The sequence below is a fragment of the Podarcis melisellensis genome (assembly GCF_964234715.1).
Source record: "Podarcis melisellensis genome assembly, chromosome: 11".
Taxonomy (NCBI): Eukaryota; Metazoa; Chordata; class Lepidosauria; order Squamata; family Lacertidae; genus Podarcis; species Podarcis melisellensis.
This window is the reverse complement of record NC_138543.1, coordinates 7,088,522-7,110,288: the sequence shown is the minus strand read 5'-3', so window position 1 is coordinate 7,110,288 and position 21,767 is coordinate 7,088,522. Positions and strand designations below refer to the sequence as shown.

Genomic DNA, 21,767 nt, shown 5'->3' with positions numbered 1-21,767 from the left:
CACAGAGACGTCACAATCAAAGAAAAAAAATTTGAAAAGGGATAAAGAGGGCTCCAAACACCAGGTCACAGTTTGAGTGAAAATATAGATATTTATATCAACATCTAGATCTTGCTCTTCCTCTTCCTCCCACCAGAAAAGGAAAAAGGCAGAAAAAGGTCTAGAAAATATATCTATACACATATATGTACATATACTATAAGTGGCCTGTAGCACTAGAATGAATAATTTCTAAATTAAATTGATTTGTGATGTAATTAAACCCAGTGTGGGTTTAATTTACAAAACATTCTCAGCTGTTTTATTCAACATTTGGTATTTTTTTAGTTACACAAAGACACCTAAAAGCTGTATGTAGGTCTCTGAAAATGTTTGATTTCTGCTTTCTTCTATCTTCCTGTCAAACAGCCTTGGTACGAACAGCTCCAGCTGCTCCAGCTCAGAGTTTTACTCCATTTGACACTCTTAAATCTTCTCCCAGAAAATGAACAAGCCCCCCCACCCCGACCTGGCTTTGAATGCATAGACGGTAAAAAATAACATATAACCATCAATTCCCAATTCTTCTCCTGAGACATATGTTAAAAAGATGGCAAAATAGTCACTTGGTTGCTTGCGTGAAATTCACAGTGTTTTCCCTGCAACATATATATAGATTATTAAATTTTTTTTGCTTCATATTTGCAACGAATGTATAAAAATGAAATCAAAACAAGCGTTAACCTAAGGCTCTATGAGGATCGCTCGAATCAGAGCAGCAGTATCTCAGCCCTGATAAGAAAAATACATCTTTGTGTGCTATTAAACCTTCACATTTAGTGACAAGCCACAGTGCGCTGCCCTCCCCTCTGGCGCACTCTCTGTTCCCATGGCAACGCTTTAAATGTGCTCCCAGGGACAACGGCCACCTCAAGAAGACAGTCTTCTTAGTCAACCGCTGGCTTCCTTGGGAAGTTGCTTGTCCTGCAAAAGCCCACGCCACTCTCCAAAGAGTAAAGAGAGAAATCAGGAGACAGCAGGGTTGTTGTTGTTGTTTAGGATTGTGAGGCTTGGCGCCTCGTAATTTTTTAGGATTATGAGGGAACATGTGGGTGGGAGTTTCTGCCTGAGGCAACAAATGGCTACATGGCCTGGGTGGGGTTGGAGCGAAGAGGCGATGCTGCAGACCTTGTGATTCCCACTGACTGCTGTTTTTGAGTGGCTATAGACATAAATGATGATTTACGTGTCAGAGTAAACAAACCCCATTCAGAAGAAGAGCCGCCTTCCTGTCGCAATGCAGGACCCTGTCCCTTTTCAAAGCCCACTTGCCCCCAAAGCTAGCTGAAGAAACGGAGGGTGGAAAAGAGACTACAAAAATTCCTTCTGTGGTTCTGCTCAGCCAAAACAGCCTTCGTTGTTTCAGTTGTGCCCTTGCAATTATATCAAAAAGTGAAGCCTAGACATGAGAGATGTCTACAAAGCCTCCGGCTAAATTTGTTAAAGGCCGCAGGTACGCTTGCCATTTTTGCATTGCCAATATAATAAAATACAACAAAGATTTGCATAAAATTTGTGCCCGGCCTGCCTATCGTCGCATGGGCTCACGAAAGGCTTTAATCAAGATAAATGGCCTCTTGCAGAGTTTTATATCAGTGAGCTTGGGAAAGTTCTCCAACTTCTTAGACGAGCTCAGGGATTAACTCCACAGCTCCTAAGTCTTTGGAGCTTCCCTGAACTGTCTTCTGTGGGCTATCTCAGAGATTACAGATGCACATCATCTGTGATAACTGTCCAGGAGAAGTGTTTGAGAATTGCCCATTCAGAACTTCTCCTGCATTGAACTTGCACATTTAACCACAAAATTCACAAAAATTCAGCTCGGCTGCACAGTGGCGGACCTCCATTTTTGGGTCCCTCAAGCTTGACCTTTCGCAACCATTAAAGAGGTCTGGTAACCACTGTTATCGTTTTCAGTTGGGTTGCTCTATGACAGATCACAATTAAAAAAATAAAATAACTGCATCATCTCAGATTTTGCTTAAAATTGCTGCACATGTCAAAGTCACGGGTGTGAATAATACTTTCCTATGCCTTATAGTTTTCAGGTTACCATGACATTTGGCATCTGTGCTAATGACACTCAGACTTGGGGGTTGTTGAACTATATACAACAACAACAAATATCCATTTGAGATAGGCAACTCAAATTAGGTCTACTGAACCCAAAAATGTTAAGCCATGTGGACTAAAGTTGCTTCTGGGGCTCCTCTGGGATGAAGCTTAACCTTCATTAGTTTCATAATAATGATTTAATAATGATTTATTATTTATACCCCACCCATTTGGCTGGGTTTCCCTTGCTGCTGCAGCACTTACTGGAAAGTCTGTTGCTTTCCCAGTGATTCCATCCTACCCTCTCTGTGGCACCTTTGTTTTTCCAGCTTAGCCTTAGAAATTCTACTGTGCATAAATGACATGTGAAAACTCACACAATGGAAGTTCATGAAAAATAATAATAGCAAAAGAAAATGAGGCAGGCTAAGTCAAACTCTTAGAACCAAAGGATACTCTTACAACCAGTCAGGAAGGAATTAATAGGGCTATTTTTATGCATTTAGTTAATCTGCTTTTTAGAATTTATGTGGTTAGGCAGAACTGCATGCAGGTTAGATACCGATCACCAATATGGGGAAAAACATACAATATTATTATTATTGGGTTTTTTAAAAAAAAAAACCTAAGGAAAAATGGATGATAAATGGATTTTGGTTACTTAGCATACTTTGTCAGCCTTCTGATCTAACTTGTCTTTTATACATCACCAGTAAGAAGATATGTGCAGTGTACACAAATGTATACATATACACAAAATCACATATGTCTGCATATGTATAAATCAAATATTTATAAAACACATATACAGGTATGTATCTACTGTGGATATATACACAATGTATGCAATCACAGACACATATCTAATTTATATTATATCTATATGATTGTAGCATAGTCAAGAAAGGTTTCCTCCTTATTTATAAGCCTGATTGTCATATTTGCTCAGTGTATAAAGTTAGCCAACGTTGAAAAACATGACAGATATGTACACAGTAGATGATTAACCTTTCTTTTCCCATTTTAGATTATATTTCTTACTCTTATTTTCCTGTCAGTTACCTATACTTGAATGAATAAATGCCACTGTTGCGTTTAGTTAGTTAACACCTTTCCTACAAGGCCAGAAGATTTTATTCACTTAAGGTCCACATTTGCAGTACAGGCCAAGATTTAGGCACAGAACAATGGCTGTATAGAACATTTGGTCCTTTAACATGGGCATATGGGTAAGCTACTGCACCCTATACTATAACACAGTATTTTTAATTACTCTCTTATGCTTTTCCAGAAAGGGGGGTGGGGAGAGGATACCATCTGGTCAAATTTTACATTTGTTTTGGTATACAGTCCTTCAGCAATCATACCATATACATGGTTCTTTTCAAGCTGAGAATCTAAAAAATGTGTATTGAGAGGTGAAATAAGGGTACTTTTGTTAATGAGGTCTGTTTCAGTATAGGTCCCTTTTCTCTAGGAATGGCAGCTGTAGATCGGTCACACTTTATCAAAATTCCAGGCGTTCTCCAGTGATTTCTGTATTCTTCTCTCATATTCTCAGACCTGATTTGTAGCAACCCACCTCAGCTATAAGACCCAACTGCAACACCAGCTTGTCCAGCGAGGAAAGGCAAAGTGGAATTGCAGCTTTTTCGTGCTCCTGTGCCTTTAATTAAAGTTTCTTGTTTGTAGAGCCCGCCTGTTTAATGCTTTGGGATGAACTGCCTGTTCTTTGTGCCTGGAATAGCCTATTTTAATTGCCACAGTGTTAGTTCCATTCATGCTGGGTAGAGGGAGGCTCTAAATTTTTTCCTTTCCTTTTTTGAATAGTGAAATACCACTATTTCACTATTAAACTGCAAAAGAAAAATAAATAAAAGGAAATGCATAATTAAAGCCAAGTTTCCTCTACTGGAATCAAAACCGACAGGTCCTAGAAGCAAGAAACTGTTAATTAACACTGGAAAGGACCTTTATAATACAGTGCTTGGAGTCTCCCCTTTAATTCCACTTTCAACTAATCATACTAACCAATGCCTCAGCAGTGCTAAAGCAACCAAAGATTTTGAAAAATGACTTTGGAATGTAATACACGGATGGGTGTGCCTTTTAGTGATCTCTGACATTTCAAGATTTATTTCCCACATTTTTCACATATTGGAAATGAACTAGAATGACACTTTTAAAAAGTGGTTCTTGAAAAGAATGGATGAAAGAATGGATAAGACTGAGTGTTCAACATTTCTTCTTTCCATGTAATAAATTCTCAGCAATCACTAAAATAATCTTCAAAGTCCATTTCATATTAAATATCCTCAGTCATTAAAAAATCCTATTGAAATCTTATTTAGGAACATATATATATATATATATACGTATATAGCCATATATATATATATATATATATATATATATATATATATATATATATATGGCTTTAGAGTTACATTGTTATATTTATTCTTCACCAACCTTTGTCAATGACATAAGAGAGCCCAACTTCACCACTATTTAACATTTGCTATTTTAATTTAGATGTAAAAGAACAGTTTCTTTCCAAGCTACTGAGGGACAAAAAGAAAGTGCCTTAATAAATAAGAAATGCAAGCAAAACATATATTAAACTATTATGGAAACACTTAGAAAAATAAGTGCTTAATTTTAAAAATAAAACGACAATAAAACATTGACAAGCTGTGCGTTTATGACCCCATTTTTTAAAGTAAAAAATAACCCCTATTTTTTGCAGCACTTTTCTCCACAAAGGTAGGAACTGACTTTGATTTTACCTCATCTTAAGGGTTTTATAATAAAAATTACCTGACATGAACATCCTAGACCTTTCACATTTGTGTGTCACAAGCTTGCCTTCTTCAGCCCAGCAGCCATGATGAAAAGTGTAAACGCACCATGCCTGTCAATTGTAAATAAAAAAAGACCGGACTACCACCACTTCATCAAGCAGACACTAGTGCGAACTCTGAATCTTAATCATTCACCAAGTTAATAACCGTCCTGTCGTTTCTCTAGAGACTTCTTGGACCCGTTTTCTCACAAATGCCATATAATCTTCGGTACCAGCCTCTTGCGCCTGCGACAATGTATAGATGCTTGAAGGTAGCTAATGACCTTCCTACAACTAAATATATGTTTTCCGTCATGAGTTTGCTACGCCTATTTGGGTGCACAATGAGATGAGCAACTGTTTTCAGCACAAATTGCTGGGTATTAATCAACAGGGACCATGCTGGGTTGGGGTTTGCACAGGGAGAAGGGGAAGAGGAAGGGGGGGGGGCGACAGCAGGGGCTCGCTGTCTGAACAGCATCATATAAGAGAAGCTTCCCTCCTATCTTACTGAAGCATTCATAGTTTAGGAATTGGCCTTGGTAATTATACTACACTTTAATATACCTCAGCCCTCGCCTGCATTATCAAAGACTCACGGGAGAACAATTGTACCAGTGGCATCAGAACAGAACGAAAGAACAGCCTATCTCAATCAGGCCCAATACCTATCTTAGTACAGCGTCCTGTTTTCACAGTGGCCAACCAGATGCCTGGACAAGCCCACAAACAGGACCTAAGAACAGCAACAGTCTCCGCATGTGTGATTCTCATCAGCTAGTATTCCGAGACATCAGAAATCCCTATGGTTAAACAAGGCTGGAGCATATTGCTATGCAATTCTGGGATGTCCTGGCAACGCCTTTTACACAGACCACATGGATGCATCTATCAGTGTAAAAATGGCGGCACACTTAGATGTGCCTTTACTCCTCTAAACATTTCCCAGGGGAAAGCACTGAATTCTTTCCCATTCACCAAATAATTACATCAATGTTTTAAAGTGGTATATCGGATGCCATCTGATCCTATAGTTTCTCCTTAGAGTGGACTACACAACCTGCTGATTTCTTTCCCTCTGGCTTGATCTCAGCTAAAACAAGATTCCCACAGAGAATACCAGTCTTCGGTTTTTCTGCCCAGATGCCAAAACACGTGAAGAAGAGGTGAATCCATAGAAAGCTCCAGATATCCATACAGCAGAAGTCACAAAGTTCAAGTCATTATTTCCCTTTTTTTATCCAGGTCAAAGGCATGAATACAACAAGGCATTGTTAGTTGTGATGGGCAAAACTGAGTGTCTGTTGATATAACAGGTCAGGTTTTTTAAGGCCTTTGTCTATGCAGAGTTATAATAATGCAGAAGCCTGATTGAATAGAAATCGAGGGGCAGGGACAGAGACACAGAAAGAACGAAGGGGAGAAGAGATACATGTCAGTAATGTCACAAAGTCAATACTGTGTCTACAGAGGGAGAAATGCACACAGCTTGCCCTTTGAAAGCTTCTCCATATCTTTGTATTTAATACTGTCAGAGTTGAGAACACATTTTAATGGAGTTTAGTGGCAATTGAACACATTCATTCAAACACTCCGTAAGAGGAAGTGCCAGGAGTTTCTATCCTAGAATATCCAGGTAGACTGGAGATGCCTTGGCCAAGTTCTGAAGCAGGCAGTGGATTTCTTTGATGTTGAGCCTCATATGAGGCTCCCGCTGCCAGCATCCCAACATCAGATCATAGACTTCCTTGGGGCAGGTGCGAGGTCGCTGCAGGACACGGCCCTGAGTAATACACTCAATTACCTGGAGTAAAAGAGAGAGAGAAGAGAAAGGACAAGGAGCAAGCCAATTTATTCTTTCTTAGTCAATACATCCTGAGAGAGTCACCCACCTCCCAATTTACATGTGCCAAACCCTTCTGGACTCTTATCTTTCTATAAATGTCCCACTTCCAGCAAATGGATCCAGCCAAATACGCTGCCTTTGAGACCATTCACCACCACAGCCCGACTGCATTTTTAAAAGCATATCATTTGTACAACAGCACACACCTCATTGTTTGAGAGCTGATACCATGGCTGTTTGCCGTAGGTGAAGATTTCCCATAGAACGACTCCAAGGCTCCAGACATCACTTTCCGTGGTGAATTTTCTGTACATTATGCTTTCAGGAGGCATCCAACGGATGGGTAACATGGTATGTCCACCAACCTGGATAGAAGAGTTTGAAAGAATTTAAATGGTTTTTGTGGGAAGAAGTATATGGAGAAAGGGACAATGCATGTTTTAAAGGTTTTGCAGTGCAATATATTATTTCCTGTTATTGTGAATTTGTGTCTCATTAGTTATCCCCTACAATCTTGTTATCCCCTACAATCTTCATCAAGGATGGATTCTTCACTTCCAAGGCAACATTCTTTGAAACTTTCAGGGACTTTACACTACAGTCCTTTACTTCTTTTGCAAAGTATCAGGAAAGCCAAAAGTCTGACCAAGATTTATGGAGCATTTTCTTCCAGCTGTATGCCAGAGTTTAGCAGTAGCATATGGATGTTTGGAGCATTCAAGGCTACTGATTTACTTTTAGAAAGCACCTCTGTATGCACTTAAAGACACGAAGAAGTGTTTTATTATTATTTGATTTTGAACTGATTTTAGAATGAATTGATTTTAGGATGCAGTATTACTTGACTGTTGTTAGCTGCTCTGAGCCTGGCTTCGGCTGGGGAGGGCAGGATTTAAATAAAGTTTTCTTATTTTTATTATTATTCTTAAAAAATAGTCATTGTTGACTTCCCTAAAATGAAGGCATATATGCCGTTGCATTTGTTCTTAAATGCTTTCCTGGTTAAATAAGGTGGACAGAAAATGTATCAACACTTTGTGGATTACTCATTTTGTTTCACTGCACAGAATATTTGACCATGGCAATCAATGAAGATCACCTTAAACCAGGTATTACGCCACTTCCAATAAGGAGCTTTGCATCTTACACACAAATAGGCACACAGTGGGTGGTATTCAACTAAACTGTGGTCAGAGTAGACCCATTGAAATGAATGGTCATGACTGCATTAGAGCCATTAACTTCAATAGGTTTACTCTGAGTAAAACTTACCGTAATTGCTTACCACCAATTTTCATTCATTGGCTGTTTGCTCCAGATTGGTTGTGCCAGAACACAACAATGACAAAAGTCTACAAGCAAAGGATTGGCTAGAGGTCTCCAGGCATCCCCTAGTGAACATACACATGCCTCAGCTCTCAAGTCACCGTGTTTCAGAGCAGAAGCCACAGCTGGTAGAATTACTCTGCACTGCAACTTGAAAAGGTGCAGCAGTCCAGTTAGCACCTAGGCCAGCGGTTCTCAACCTGTGGGTCCCCAGATGTTGTTGGACTACAACTCCCATCATCCCTGAGCTCTGGCCTTGCTAGCTAGGGGTGATGGGAGTTGTAGTTCAACAACATCTGGGGAGCCACAGGTTGAGAAAGGCTGATCTAGGCTCTAGGAACAGCCAGCTACACTCTTTCCTTGGACACATCTGGGATATAACATGAATGAAGCAGACCGGCCGCTCCTCTCTGATGTTCCTGAGACATCTGGGGGCTTCCAGAACACATGAAGGATCGGTATCAAGGGTGTCAGAACCAGGATGTGTAAAAATACCCATAACTGAACTAATATGATCTGTGGCCGAGATCTGTGTGGAGAGTATAGTGTTACTAATGCATTGCCAATATGCACACCGGACACAAATACAACATTCAGTTTCTGACCCTTGCTCTAAGATGCACTGCGAAAGCAAACTGCTATCCTTGGCTGCATTTCCTCAGTGGGTGGGTGAGCATTCATTAGGAGGTTGAAAAAATAGAGAGAGACCCTTCGAAATCTGTGGCTACACACCAGAGCAAAGGGCAAGCACCATTACAACATTATTAGTTGCTAGAGGCTTTTGGTTCATTAAATATTAAGTGGCTCTTAAGCCTGTTCATCACGTGGCATCTATGACTGCTTTGGCTCCGTGGGTTTTATGGGACAGTCTTTAAAAAATTAATGAAAGCTGGTTGTAAAACACGGTTCGCTCTTTTATTGAGGTTTTGTTGTGATTTAAGCTTCTCGCTATCGTAAGAAATGTAAATGCCTATTAGAAAAAGAAGGGCACCCTTCCTCTTATTAGCTTCCCTAGAGTTAGATATTCCAGAAGAATAACATACACTAAATGTGGGAGCCTCATTTGATACATAGCCAAACACATACAATCGCTACATAAAGATCTTGGGCTGCCTCAAGTTAACAACAGAAATGTTTTTCTTCATAACTATAGATATAAACGGGACGCGGGTGGCACTGTGGGTTAAACCACTGAGCCTAGGACTTGCTGATCAGAAGGTCGGCGGTTCGAATCCCCGCGATGGGGTGAGCTCCCGTTGCTCGGTCCCTGCTGCTGCCCACCTAGCAGTTCAAAAGCACGTCAAAATACAAGTAGATAAATAGGTACCGCTCCGACAGGAAGGTAAACAGTGTTTCTGTGCGCTGCTCTGGTTCGCCAGAAGCGGCTTAGTCATGCCGGCCACATGACTCGGAAGCTCCCTTGGCCAATAAAGCAAGATGAGCACCGCAACCCCAGAGTCGGCCACGACTGGACCTACTGGTCAGGGGTCCCTTTACCTTTACTATAGATATAAACACACACATACATACAATTAAGGCACTTAAGCTACTTAACTCCCAGCCCCCTCTACTGCATCATCCTAATCAGTTTTCTTGCACTGAACTTCTGCACTGTGGAGTCTTCCAGAGTGTTTGTTGTGGGGGAGGAAGGGAAAGGAGAATGTTAGCCGCTTTGAGACTCCTTAGGGTAGTGATAAAGCGGGATAGCAAATCCAAACTCCTCTTCTTCTTCTTCCCTTCCAAGTCTACAATTCTATGATACCTCATGCTAAGCTTATGAACAGCTGTTGTCTAATAAACAAGATATAAGTTGTATAGCCTTTTATACACTAAACAGTGATTCATATTGGTAAACATGAACCCTCATGGTTCTGATCCCCTCTCTCTTCAGAGTTAGTTCATTGGCTTTTTAATGATCACAGTTTGGCTATCGCTCTAAATAGACAGATATAATTCAGCATCTCATATTGATGCTGTTCCAGCATTCACTACTTCCTTGTAAGCCAATGTGGGCAATGTTCTATGCACAGGAATATTACTCATTTCGGTCTTGAGATTTTTAATTTGTGGTATTGTCAAATATACAAATACCACAGATTCTGCCCTCCCCACAATTCCTGCTTACGAAGGCTAAAAGAAAGGAATGTTTTCTCCAAAACGATGAACTGTTTTTTCCAATCGGTGCAATATTTTCTGGTTGAGAGGGCAGAAAAGGTAAGAAGGGGATATTTGGTCTGGAAGATACTCATCTGGTGTTCCTTATCAGCTCTTCACTCCCTGTTACAAAGACGCATTAATGTTGGTGTAATGGTGATCTGTCATTCAGCTCGGCATGCCATTAGTTTTAAACGAGAAAACTCATTCTCTTCCCATTCATGCCCACTCTGCTTCTGCAAGGGTAGAAAACACTGCCTGCTTTTGAGGGAGTGTGCTGTAAAGACAGCTATGGCACTGCATACTAATTGACACACTTTAATGATTTCTTTTCCTATTGCTCTCTCCTCCCTCTCTGCTCGCTGCTCCCCTGACTTGCACATAAGGCTTGCTACCATGGAAACTAAGTCTCCGAATGTGCAAACCTCACCACATCAACATCTCGAGCGTACTGCTGGTGAATTTCAAAAAGGTACATCAGGCTAGAAGACAGGCAAAAAGAGGGGGATTTCCTTCATGGGTTTAGGGTCCTGACAGATTTATTATGGCCAAGAGATCAACTCTCACACATATATCCCACCAACACATTCTGCTGAAATGGTACATTATTATATTGCATGCGCACCCTGCTTACTACGCAAGAAACTAGCAGAAAACAAAATAGACCAGCAAATCTACTTCTCTTTCCTTTACCACGGTGGCAACCCCTGAAAGGCAGAGATTCCTTCCTGCGTCTGGGGAAGTTTAATGACTCAGAATAAATGTGTTCCTGCCACTGGTACAAGATGTAAGCAGTACAGATGCCAATCTGTGAAAACATTCTATTGAGTCAATTCTTTTTTTTTAAGTTTTTTATTTATACAACAAGAAAAAAATGAAAAAAACACAAATACCAAATTACACACAAATTACAAAAAAAATAACCATAGACACATAATTTTCTTAGCAAACAAAACATCTATTGGTCTTGACACTAAAGACCCAACCTCCCGTCTATTCCATATTTCAAATTCTTATTACTTTTTGCCAATACACACTTTTAACATAATTTAACTTATTCTCAATAAATCTAATTTCTTATATCTACCTTGGAATTATTACTTCCTCGAATGCTGCAACAGAATTTAAACTACTATATTTATTTTTCAGATAATCTTTGAAAACCTCCCATTTTGAAACAAATTCCTGTTTTGATTTGTTCTTTATTTTTTCTGATAAACCATCTAATTCGGCATATTCTGTCAGCTTTTGGATCCAATCTTGCATAGAGGGGATTTCATTACTCTTCCATTTTGCTGTGATCAAAACTCTTGCTGCCGCCGTCGCATATAAAAAGATACCCTTCCTCTTTTGTGGAATATCCAAATCTGTTATTCCCAGGAGGTAGGCCTCTGGTTTTTTGTTGAAAGAGATCTTTAGCATTTTTTGCAGTTCTGCGAGGATACTCTCCCAGAATACCTGTATTTTCCTACATATCCACCACATATGGTAGAATGTTCCTGATTCACCGCATCTCCAACAATTACTTCACACATTTTTATACATTTTTGAAAGTTTCCATGGTGTTAGATACCATCGATGTTGCATTTTTTGAAAGTTCTCTCTAATCGTGTAACAATTTGTGAATTTCCAATTGATCTTCCATAAATTTTCCCATTGGGCCTTGGTTATTGAATGGCCAAAATCCTGGGACCACCTCACCATTGCCACTGTTACCTCCTCCTCCTTGACTGTCCAGTCAAGGAGGAGTCAATACATTTTGGAAAGAGTTTTTCTTTTAGAATTTATAAGATCAGATTTGAATTGGGAAATTTCTACTGAGAACCCCTTTTGTTTTTCAGATTTAAATTTTTCAAATAACTGATGGTATTGGAACCAGTCTGAGATGTGTTCATTTTTTAGAAGTGTTTTATATGTTGGCCAGCTTTCCTAAGTATTTTTCCGTTTTACTGCTATGGCTTCTACTGGAGAAGTCCACCACGGGACTTTAGGCTCCATCAGGTCTTTATATTTTTCCCATACAGCAAAGAGTGATTTTCTTATTATATGGTTGGTAAAATTTTTATGAATTTTCGCCTTTCCATATATCAGGTAGGCGTGCCATCCCCAGCGGTTGTCAAAACCTTCCAGGTCCAGGAGGTCCGGATCCTGCAACGTGCACCAATCTTTTAGCCAGGTGAAACAGGCTGCCTCATAGTAAAGTTTTAAGTCGGATAGGGAAAAGCCTCCTCTCTCTTTTATGTCTATTAAGATCAGGTGTTTAATCCTAGGTTTCTTCCCTTCCCACAGGAATTTGGAAATTTCTCTTTGCCATATCTTGAGACAACCTGCTTCACCCAGTATTGGAATCATTTGAAATAAAAAGATTAATTTTGGAAGCACATTCATCTTTATAATGGAAATCCTACCCAGAAATGTTAATTTTAGTTTACTCCAGGTTACAATTTTTTTTCTAATCTCTAACCAGGTTTTGGTGTAATTATCCTGAAATAGGTTTATGTTCTTGGGGGTGATCCAAATACCCAAGTATTTCGCTTTTGAGGAGATTTTCAGGCCCAATATTTTTTCTAAGTCGTCCTTTTCTTCCATGGTTACATTTTTAACAAGCATTTTTGTTTTTGTTATATTCAGCTTAAAGCCTGCTACTTCTCCAAATTCTTTAATCAATTCCAGCACTCTTTTCAGACTTTCTTTAGGGTTTTCAGTCATAACAAGTAAATCGTCCGCAAAAGCTTTAATTTTATATGTTTTGTTTCCCAGAGTGATGCCTTTAACAAGCTGATCCTTTCTTATCTGATTGTTCAAGACTTCCATCACCAAGATAAATATCAATGGTGACAGTGGGCAGCCCTGTCTAGTTCCCTTGTTTATTTTGCACTCCTCAGTAATTCTTCCGTTGATGATCAATTTTGCATATTGTTCCGAATAGATGGCATTTATTCCTTTACAAATATTTTCTCCCAGTCCGATTTCTTCCATTAATTTTTTCATAAACTTCCAGGACACAATGTCAAAAGCTTTTTCAGCGTCCACCAACATAATAGCTGCTGGTTTATCAATTTTAATATCCAAATATTCTAATACATTAATCACACATCTAATATTGGATTGCATAAATCATCTGGGAAGAAATCCGGTTTGATCTTTATGAATTATCTCTTTCAGCACCATTTTTAATCTATTTGCAAGAAGGTCTGCGAATATCTTGTAATCGTTATTTAGCAGTGCAATGGGTCTGTAATTGGCCATGTTTGAGGCATCTGTTCCCTGTTTGTGGATAAGAGTAATAAAGCTGTCCTTCCAGGTTTTCGGTAGCTTTCCATTTGCCAGAATATTATTCATTAGGTCTTTCATGGGAAGAAATAATGCTTGTTCTAACTTTTTATAGTAATTAGCTGCGAGATCATCTGGGCCCAGTGTCTTTCCTAATTTTGATCTCTGTATAGCTTGTTGAACCTCCATAGCTGTTATTGGTGAGTTCAAGATTTCAGCTTTTTCCTTAGGTATTATTGGTAGTTTATTTTTGCCCAAATAATCAATTATTTTTTCTAGAGTCTCTGGGCCTTCTTTGTATAGTTTTCCGAAATAACTAGCAAAGTTTTTACTAATTTCCTTCGGTTCTTAAATCCATTTGTCTTCAATTTTAATTTTATTGATAATTCTATCTTCCTTTTTCTTCTTTAATTGCCAGGCCAGAAGTTTACCAGGTTTATTTGCAAACTCAAAATTTCTATGTCTCAACCATTTTATCTTCCATTCTATCTCTTCGTTTATTATCATGGTGAATTGCGTCTGTAAAATTTTTATATTTTGCTTAATTAATTCATCATCTGGTTTTTGGAAAAGGATCCTTTCCTCTTTTCTAATTTCCTCCCAGATCTCCATTTTCTTCTTCTCCTTTATTTTCCTTTGGAATGCGTTTTGTTGGATAAAGAAGCCTCTTATGACGGCTTTACCCGCGTCCCAAACCATCTCTAGATCTACTCCTTTATTTAAATTAAACTTAAAATATTCTTCTAAGATTTGCTTGGCCTTCTGTACAGTTTTTTCATCGTTTAACATACTCTCATTAAGTTGCCACCTTTTAATCTTTTCTTCTTTTCCTTTAAAGTTAACCCAGACCACGCTGTGATCTGAAATTGTCCTTGGATGGATTTCTGCTTTTGTAATATTATTTAATAAATCCTTTGTTGTCCAGATCGCGTCGATTCGTCCTGCCGATTTATGTGGCTCTGAATAATGTGTAAATTCTTTCTCTGTTGGATTCTTAAACCTCCAAGCGTCAAACAAATTCAGGAGTTCTATTAATTGGAAAAATGTAGTTGGGAGTTTGTTCTGCCTCTTTTCTTTCTTCTTTATTGTTCTGTCCATGTTTGGATTGACTACTCCATTAAAATCTCCTAATAATATAATTCCCCCCCCCCTAAATATTCTATGACTTTTTCTTCCAAGAATTGATAGAATTCAGATTTTCTTTCATTTGGTGCATAAATTCCAATAACTATCACTTTTCATTATTGATCTTAACTTCTATAATCACTGTTCGACCTTTTTCATCATTGTAAAGCAGTTTTGGCTCCAGCTGAGGTTTTACATAGATTACCACCCCTCTCTTTTTTTCTTTACTTGATGCAATAAACTGAAGCCCCAATCTTTTATTTATTAATACTCTTTTATGTTTTTCCGCTACATGGGTTTCTTGCAGACAGATGAGGTTATATTTTTGCTTAACCAGAATATGTTTCACCTTGTTCCTTATTGATTTTTCATTTAAACCATTTACGTTCCAAGTAATAAATTTATAATCCATACTTTATTTCTTATGATACGTCAACAGATTAAATAAATAAATAAATAAATAAATTTACACATTCAAGGTCTCAGTATACGTAAATTCCCTTCTTAGATCTGTCTCCTAACTCTCAACTGTTTGTTCAGTTTCCTCTGATTATCCCAACAATTGCCTTTCCCCTCCGAGCTCTTTCCAGTACTTTTTCCAGAACTTGTCCGCATCTAATGCCGACAAGCACTTTCTACGTTTCCCTTTAAAGAAAAAGGAGATGCCTTCAGGGTACTCCCACCTATAGTCCACTGCCTTTGCCTTTAGTGCCTCTGTTAGAGATTTGTAAGCTTCTCTCTTTTTTATCAATCGATTTGGGATAATCTTGTGGACGAAAATATCATTTCTTTCCGACTTGAATTTCTTCTTGTTACTAGCTTGTAAAATTCTATTTCTGAAATCCATAGAGTTAAAAGAGACTAAACAGTCAGCCGGCCAGTTATTTGCTTTTGCTACATTAGATTTGACTCTAAATGCTTTTTCTATTTCTTGTGCTACTTCTGCTTCTTCTAGGTCTAACCAAGCTCCTAATCTTTTGTGATTTTTTTCTCAATTATTTCCTCTGTGTCCTCTGTTAGTCCTCTGAAGCTTAGGGTATTCTCCCTTCTCTGCATTTGCAACATCGCAATAGAGTCCAAAGTTGAATCCTGCTGCGCTTTCAGATCTGCTATTACTATTGAGTCAATTCAAATGATGCCTGAGAGATCTACAGGTGCTACCCAATCATAAAAATCAGAACCAGAGGGAAGCTGACTCGACAGGTGGGCAAGACCCTCTGCCAGTGGGGTGATTAAGGGGCAATGGATAAGGCTGAGCTGGAGGTATTTGCCAGAGCTCACATGCAGTCCCCTGCAGGGGCAGGATCCAAATTTTAAAAATAAATTGGACTTGGAGAGCAACTCACAGTTGGAATAAATGCACTGTACAATCATCATTTTATCCTGCTCAGTCATTTGTAGGCAGGATGGCTAGGGCAGAGGAGCTACAGATGCTGCCATTCTGAACAATGGGACTGTCTCAAATTCCTGCTGCTAGTGGTCTAAGTCTAATTGAGAGTGTTTCTTCTCAGGAAGCTAAATATTATTATTTATTGAAAATAAGCTTTAATAACAAAGTTCTTCAAAACAGGACTGCCCACCGCACCCTCACCGTTCACAGTAAAGACACTTGAAGTACCTTAGCGAAATACCGAAGCATACTTTTGGGGTTAACAATAAACTTGGGCTAACTTCAGATGTGGGACACGGGTGGAGCTGTGGGTTAAACCACAGAGCCTAGGACTTGCCGATCAGAAGGTCGGCAGTTCGAATCCCTACGACGGGGTGAGCTCCCGTTGCTTGGTCCCTGCTCCTGCCCACCTAGCAGTTCAAAAGCACGTCAAAGTGCAAGTAAATAAATAGGTACCACTCTGGCGGGAAGGTAAACGGCGTTTCCGTGTGCTGCTCTGGTTCGCCAGAAGCGGCTTATTCATGCTGGCCACATGACCCGGAAGCTGTACGCCGGCTCCCTCGGCCAATAAAGCCAGATGAGTGCCACAACCCCAGAGTCGGCCATGACTGGACCTAATGGTCAGGGGTCCCTTTACCTTTACCTAACTTCAGGTGTAACTACAGTTTAGCAATGTGTGAACAAGCCTTGCACTTCCTCTTTCCTACCACCTTCATGAACTGTTGAGTTACTGCCTTTCTCAGCCACATCATAGTTTGCAGTTACACCTGAATCATCAAATTTGTATTTGCCCTCCAAATAAAGACAGGAAGTCACAGTGTCAATGTGGTTTGTCATCTTGGTTTTCGAGTGTATGTGCACAGTTTGTTGGCACACTATGGACTGCATGGAAGAGAAAGTAATTCGTTGGCCCACTTTGCACATAATACTAAGCAATTTATTTTAAAAAATATATATGTAATGGTTTGTTTTACAAACCATGAGTTATTAACAAGTTGTTCCATGGACAATGAAACAAATCAAGATTTGTTGCTCCAAAATATGGTTTGTTTTCTAGCTGCTCTTGCTTCACATCTTTGTAGTTTGGAGAGCTCTTGGGTGGGGTTAATGTGTTATGTTCACATGGAATGCCAAGCCATAGTAAAAACAGATGAAGGTTCATTAGCAAACAAACCACAAACTATGGCTTCATATCACAGTTGGCTTGCAGCAAATAAATCCTATTTAAGCTGTTGGGCAGGGCTCACACATAATGCTAAACCATGGTTTAATAAACTATAGCTCAATATACTGTGATTTATTGTTATTTGTAAATCAGAAAATGCAAGGGGGGAGGGGAAGGGTCCATGGTGTGATGTTGTATGTGTGAACCAGCCCTTACTGAACTCTATTTAACAGTTCCTGTTTTCCAGGAATCTGAGGACCATATTCAATAAATAAATGGTTCATTCTAAGTTTGGGCTCTGGTTCAGTTTCATTCCCACAACTCACACCAGCACGACTCCTTATTGACCTTGTTACCTGCCTTCAGCCATCTGGATAGGGTGGGAAACAAATGGCGGGTGGGGGGGGGGCCTCACAATAAAAGTATATTTCTTTGGCAGATAAGAGGGTAATAGTACAACGCATTGGAGTTTGCAGGCAAGCAGCAATAAACAAGAGGAAGTCTGGGATGATAAGCAAACATTTTGTTTGGTTTGCATTTCGGGGGGAAGCGGAGGCTTCGCTCCTCAGAAGACAGTCAACTTTGATCTTTAAATAACTTCCTCCTAATAACTGTAATTTAACCTGCCGGTGCCCAGCAGTTCTCCGGATTCCTCTAAGACTCTGGGTGGTTGCTTCGCAGAAGGCAGCAGAGAGTTTCTATGTAATTAAAATTACAGCTGCAGAGAACTATTCGTTGAGCTTTCAAATCTTGGTGCCAAAAACAACATCTCTACTTGTGAGGGCAGACTCCTGAGATGCCTGAGACTCTAAATTAAAACTCACAATGCACAGCGATAATAAAGCCACTGTTCCAAGATTGGCACAGGAATTAAGAAGGGTGACATCTGCTTTTCCCCTGAACCAGAGCTTTCAAATTCACCTTCCTTCACCATGCTCTTCCATTCATTGCAGTGCCATCTAAACAAATACCGTATTTTTTGCTCTATAAGACGCACCAGACCACAAGACGCACCTAGTTTTTGGAGGAGGAAAACAAGAAAAAAAATATTCTGAATCTCAGAAGCCAGAACAGCAAGAGGGATTGCTGCGCAGTGAAAGCAGCAATTCCTCTTGTTGTTCTGGCTTCCGGGATAGCTGCGCAGACTGCATTCGCTCCATAAGACGCACACACATTTCCCCTTACTTTTTAGGAGGGGAAAAGTGAGTCTTATAGAGCAAAAAATAGGGTACTTTTCCTTCAATAATTCTACAGGTGCCTAGTATAAGAGGGCAAGGATTTTATTGGATCCAGAGTTTCAGGGCTCCTTCTTGCCTCCTACCTGTGCAAAACTTAAAATTACCATCACCTAGAATGGAACATTTTTGCCCTCAAGGGATTGGCTTGGAATTTCTATATGCTTCTGTACGGATCACCCAACAAATTCCCAATTGCTCACAAAAGATAGTGTCCATAGCATATTGGTTTCTTCTTTATAGAAGATTTGCTATGTTCTCATTGCAGATCTACTGTATTTTTCGTCCTATAGGGCGCACCGGCCCATAGGACGCACCTCGTTTTTTGGGGGGGAAATGAATAAAAAAAATTTATTTCCCCCCAGCCGCGGCTGCCGCCCCAAACCTTGTGCACACCTGCCTGAAGCACAGGGCACCCTCCGGAGGGCTCCGTGTGCTTTGGGCTGCAGGCTGCCGCCCCAAGCCTCGCGCGCTCGGCAGGACCTCCCGCCGGGCACGCAAGGCTTGCGGACACTCGCCGGGGCTGCAGGCTGCTGCCCGCAAGCCTTGTGAGCCCGCGGGAACTCCCGTCGGGCTTGCAAGGCTTGTGGATAGCTTCCTGAAGCCTGGAGAGCGAGAGGGGTCGGTGCACACCGATGCCTCTTGCTCTCCAGGCTTCAGCGAAAGCCTGCATTCACCCCATAGGACGCACAGACATTTCCCCTTCATTTTTGGAGGGGGAAAAGTGCGTCCTATGGGGTGAAAAATACGGTATTTTCTATTTTTCATGGCCAAGTTAGGATCAGTTAGCAGAAGTGGGGAAGGGGAGGGATGGACAACAACAACAAAAAAAGACTTTCCCCCACAACAGTCAACATACACAGGCAATGAAAGCAAATTTATAACATAAGAAGTCTCCTTTCTATGTGGAGGGATGCTACCAGAAACTATTTTCCAGCGTGGTTCAATGGCCACTTGTAGTAAACTCTTTGGCTTCTAGGCCAGGGCATAGCTGTCAACTTTTCTTGCGAGGAATCCTATTCGGAATAAGGGAATTTCCCTTAGAAAAGGGAAACGTTGACAGCTATGGGCCAAGGTCTACCTTCTACTCTCCTTCATGGGCTTTGGGCAGCTTTGTGCTAAAACTGGCACCAATGGCAGATGCTGTGCTGGGGCTTCTGCACCTTTAATTAAATATTAAAAGTGTAGAAGCCCTGCACACTTTTACATCTGGCCATGCTGGCTAGGCCCAGTCCAGCTTGGAAGATCAATCTCACTCCACTCCCACCTTATACCATTCTTTGCTACCAGAGGCAACAGCATAATCCGTCTGCAAGCCCTTGCTTTACACAATCCTTGCTTCATGTCATTTTTATGTCCAACAACTCTGGGGTAAATGAACTAAGAATACTGCGGGGATGGGGAGTCAACGAAGGTAGGCTAAAAATAAAGGCAACCACCGTGCTGTGTAGCAAAATTAACGTTTGAGGCTGAAGGAAATCTCCATGCGGTGGTGAGAAAACAAAGGGTGTTTATCGCTAGCAATAATGGCTCAGTGCGATCATTCTCCAAAAGCTGAGCAAAGCCCAAAAGGGTGGGCCTGCTAATATACATACTGTAGCTGTTATCTGTTAAAGCAATACATATGCATAGACGTCCTCAAATCTAAAGTTACAACACACTACTAATTATACCATGTATGGTCTTTCCTTCATTACCTATTCATTAGGCAAGGAAACAAAGGACTCGCTCTTGTCAAACGTAGACACTTGAAAATGTTGTTTACAATCTTGGGAGTAAAGCTTCTCCTAGCACAAGATAAGGCACGAGGCCTGTAGCCCCTGGAAAAAAATAAAATCCCTCTGTCATCCTCTAGAATAGATTCTGACATGACGCAAGGGCCGAACCAGGCTGTGACGTTGGAGCGGAGCTGAAAAGCACATGTGGGGGAAAGAGCTCATTTCATTTGAGTACCAGTTGCCAAAATAGCATCTAATAAAAAGCCTTCAAACTGTGACAGTTCAATATAAACACCCACAAGGATGCCTTGGCAAGCTGCTTGACTCGTCACCAGCCTGCTCCTGCTTTTCCTGTGCGAGACCTCGACACAAAACTCGCCCACACAGGTATGCAGCTGTGTAGTGACAGCGGAGACCTGCAGGTGCCTGTGAGTACTGCCATTTCTGAGGGGAGAAAGAAAGGCAACTTATCCCTCGCTTGAAGTGTTCCATCGGCAGCTAAACCTGCTGCCATTATTTATAAAAAGAAGGGGGAATAAGAACCCTGTTGCCATACATCGACTCTTTTTAATGTATAGACATTTTATACTAGAAATAGGCAGTGAAGTCACCCTTTGGGCTTATTACACTGCCATTATCGTTAACAAACAGCGGAGTCACAAGGAAATCTACAATGCACCAAAGCCAGGAACAGATTATTGAAAGGTTGTAAGATGGAAGGCAGAACACAACATGCTAAGGAATGATTTCTTTTCTTTCTTTCTTTTGCAGTGCACAGATGGCCTCGCAAAATTCTCTACCCTATTTGTCAGCAGAGAAACTGATGGAGTGGGGCATTTCACTAAATTTTTCCACGGGGAGGGGAACCCCTCCAAATTTATTGCGGCACAGCTCCAAATTTGCAGTGGCAGTATCACAGACAGTCTCTCTCTCTCTCTCTCTCTCTCTCTCTCTCTCTCTCTCTCTCTCTCTCTCTCTCTCTCTCACGCACACACACACACACACGACTGTTGCACTTGGGCACTCTGTGTTTGTGTAAAAGGCAGCTACTACAAAAATGGCAGGGAGAAAATTCTGTAAAGTGGCCCTTTAAACAAACTGAGGGTGGGGTCCATGGGCAAAAAAATAAATTCCCCAGAAAATGTCTACTGAATAATTTTGCTTCTACAGGGAGTAGCTAGCTCTGAGCCTCTCATACTGTGCTGGAATCTGCCATTCTACTAAGAAGTACAATTTGTGCTGGAGAATCTAAGGTTAAAACCTAGCAAAAACATATAACATTTATGGAAAAAGTTAGCTTACTCCAGGAAGTATTAGCTTGCTACCAAAGCAGAAAACAACCCCAGTGTAGAGCACCCTTTAAGCCTCCAATCACTTAGAGGAGCGTGCAGAAGCTCAGTAGGTTACACCTTCTTGGTAAACACTGGGAAGGTTTGCTTATTTTGAGTCAACCTGGTGACAGACAAAATCAGATTCCTATGGTGCAATAAACAACCTGATACAGGTCAGTGCGGAGTACAAGTATCCGAGTTTTATTTTCCATTCATTTGTGTGTGCCTGCGCTATTGTTATATTTTGTTGTGGCTTAATTTGTGA

General features: G+C 40.5%; 1 protein-coding gene across 8 annotated transcripts in view; it reads right to left on the bottom strand.

Moving 5' to 3' along the window:
* Positions 1-546: 546 nt before the first annotated feature.
* NTRK2 (neurotrophic receptor tyrosine kinase 2) overlaps positions 547-21,767 on the bottom strand; it is a 187,273-nt gene continuing 166,052 nt past the window's right edge. For all 8 annotated transcript variants that reach the window (XM_081930494.1, XM_081930500.1, XM_081930501.1 and 5 more), the window contains 2 exons: positions 6,992-7,150; positions 547-6,743 (listed from right to left, as the gene is read on the bottom strand). In XM_081930494.1, the coding sequence (XP_081786620.1) occupies positions 6,558-6,743; positions 6,992-7,150 (345 nt within the window). In that variant the 3' untranslated portion in view covers positions 547-6,557. The remainder of the gene's footprint in view (positions 6,744-6,991; positions 7,151-21,767) is intronic.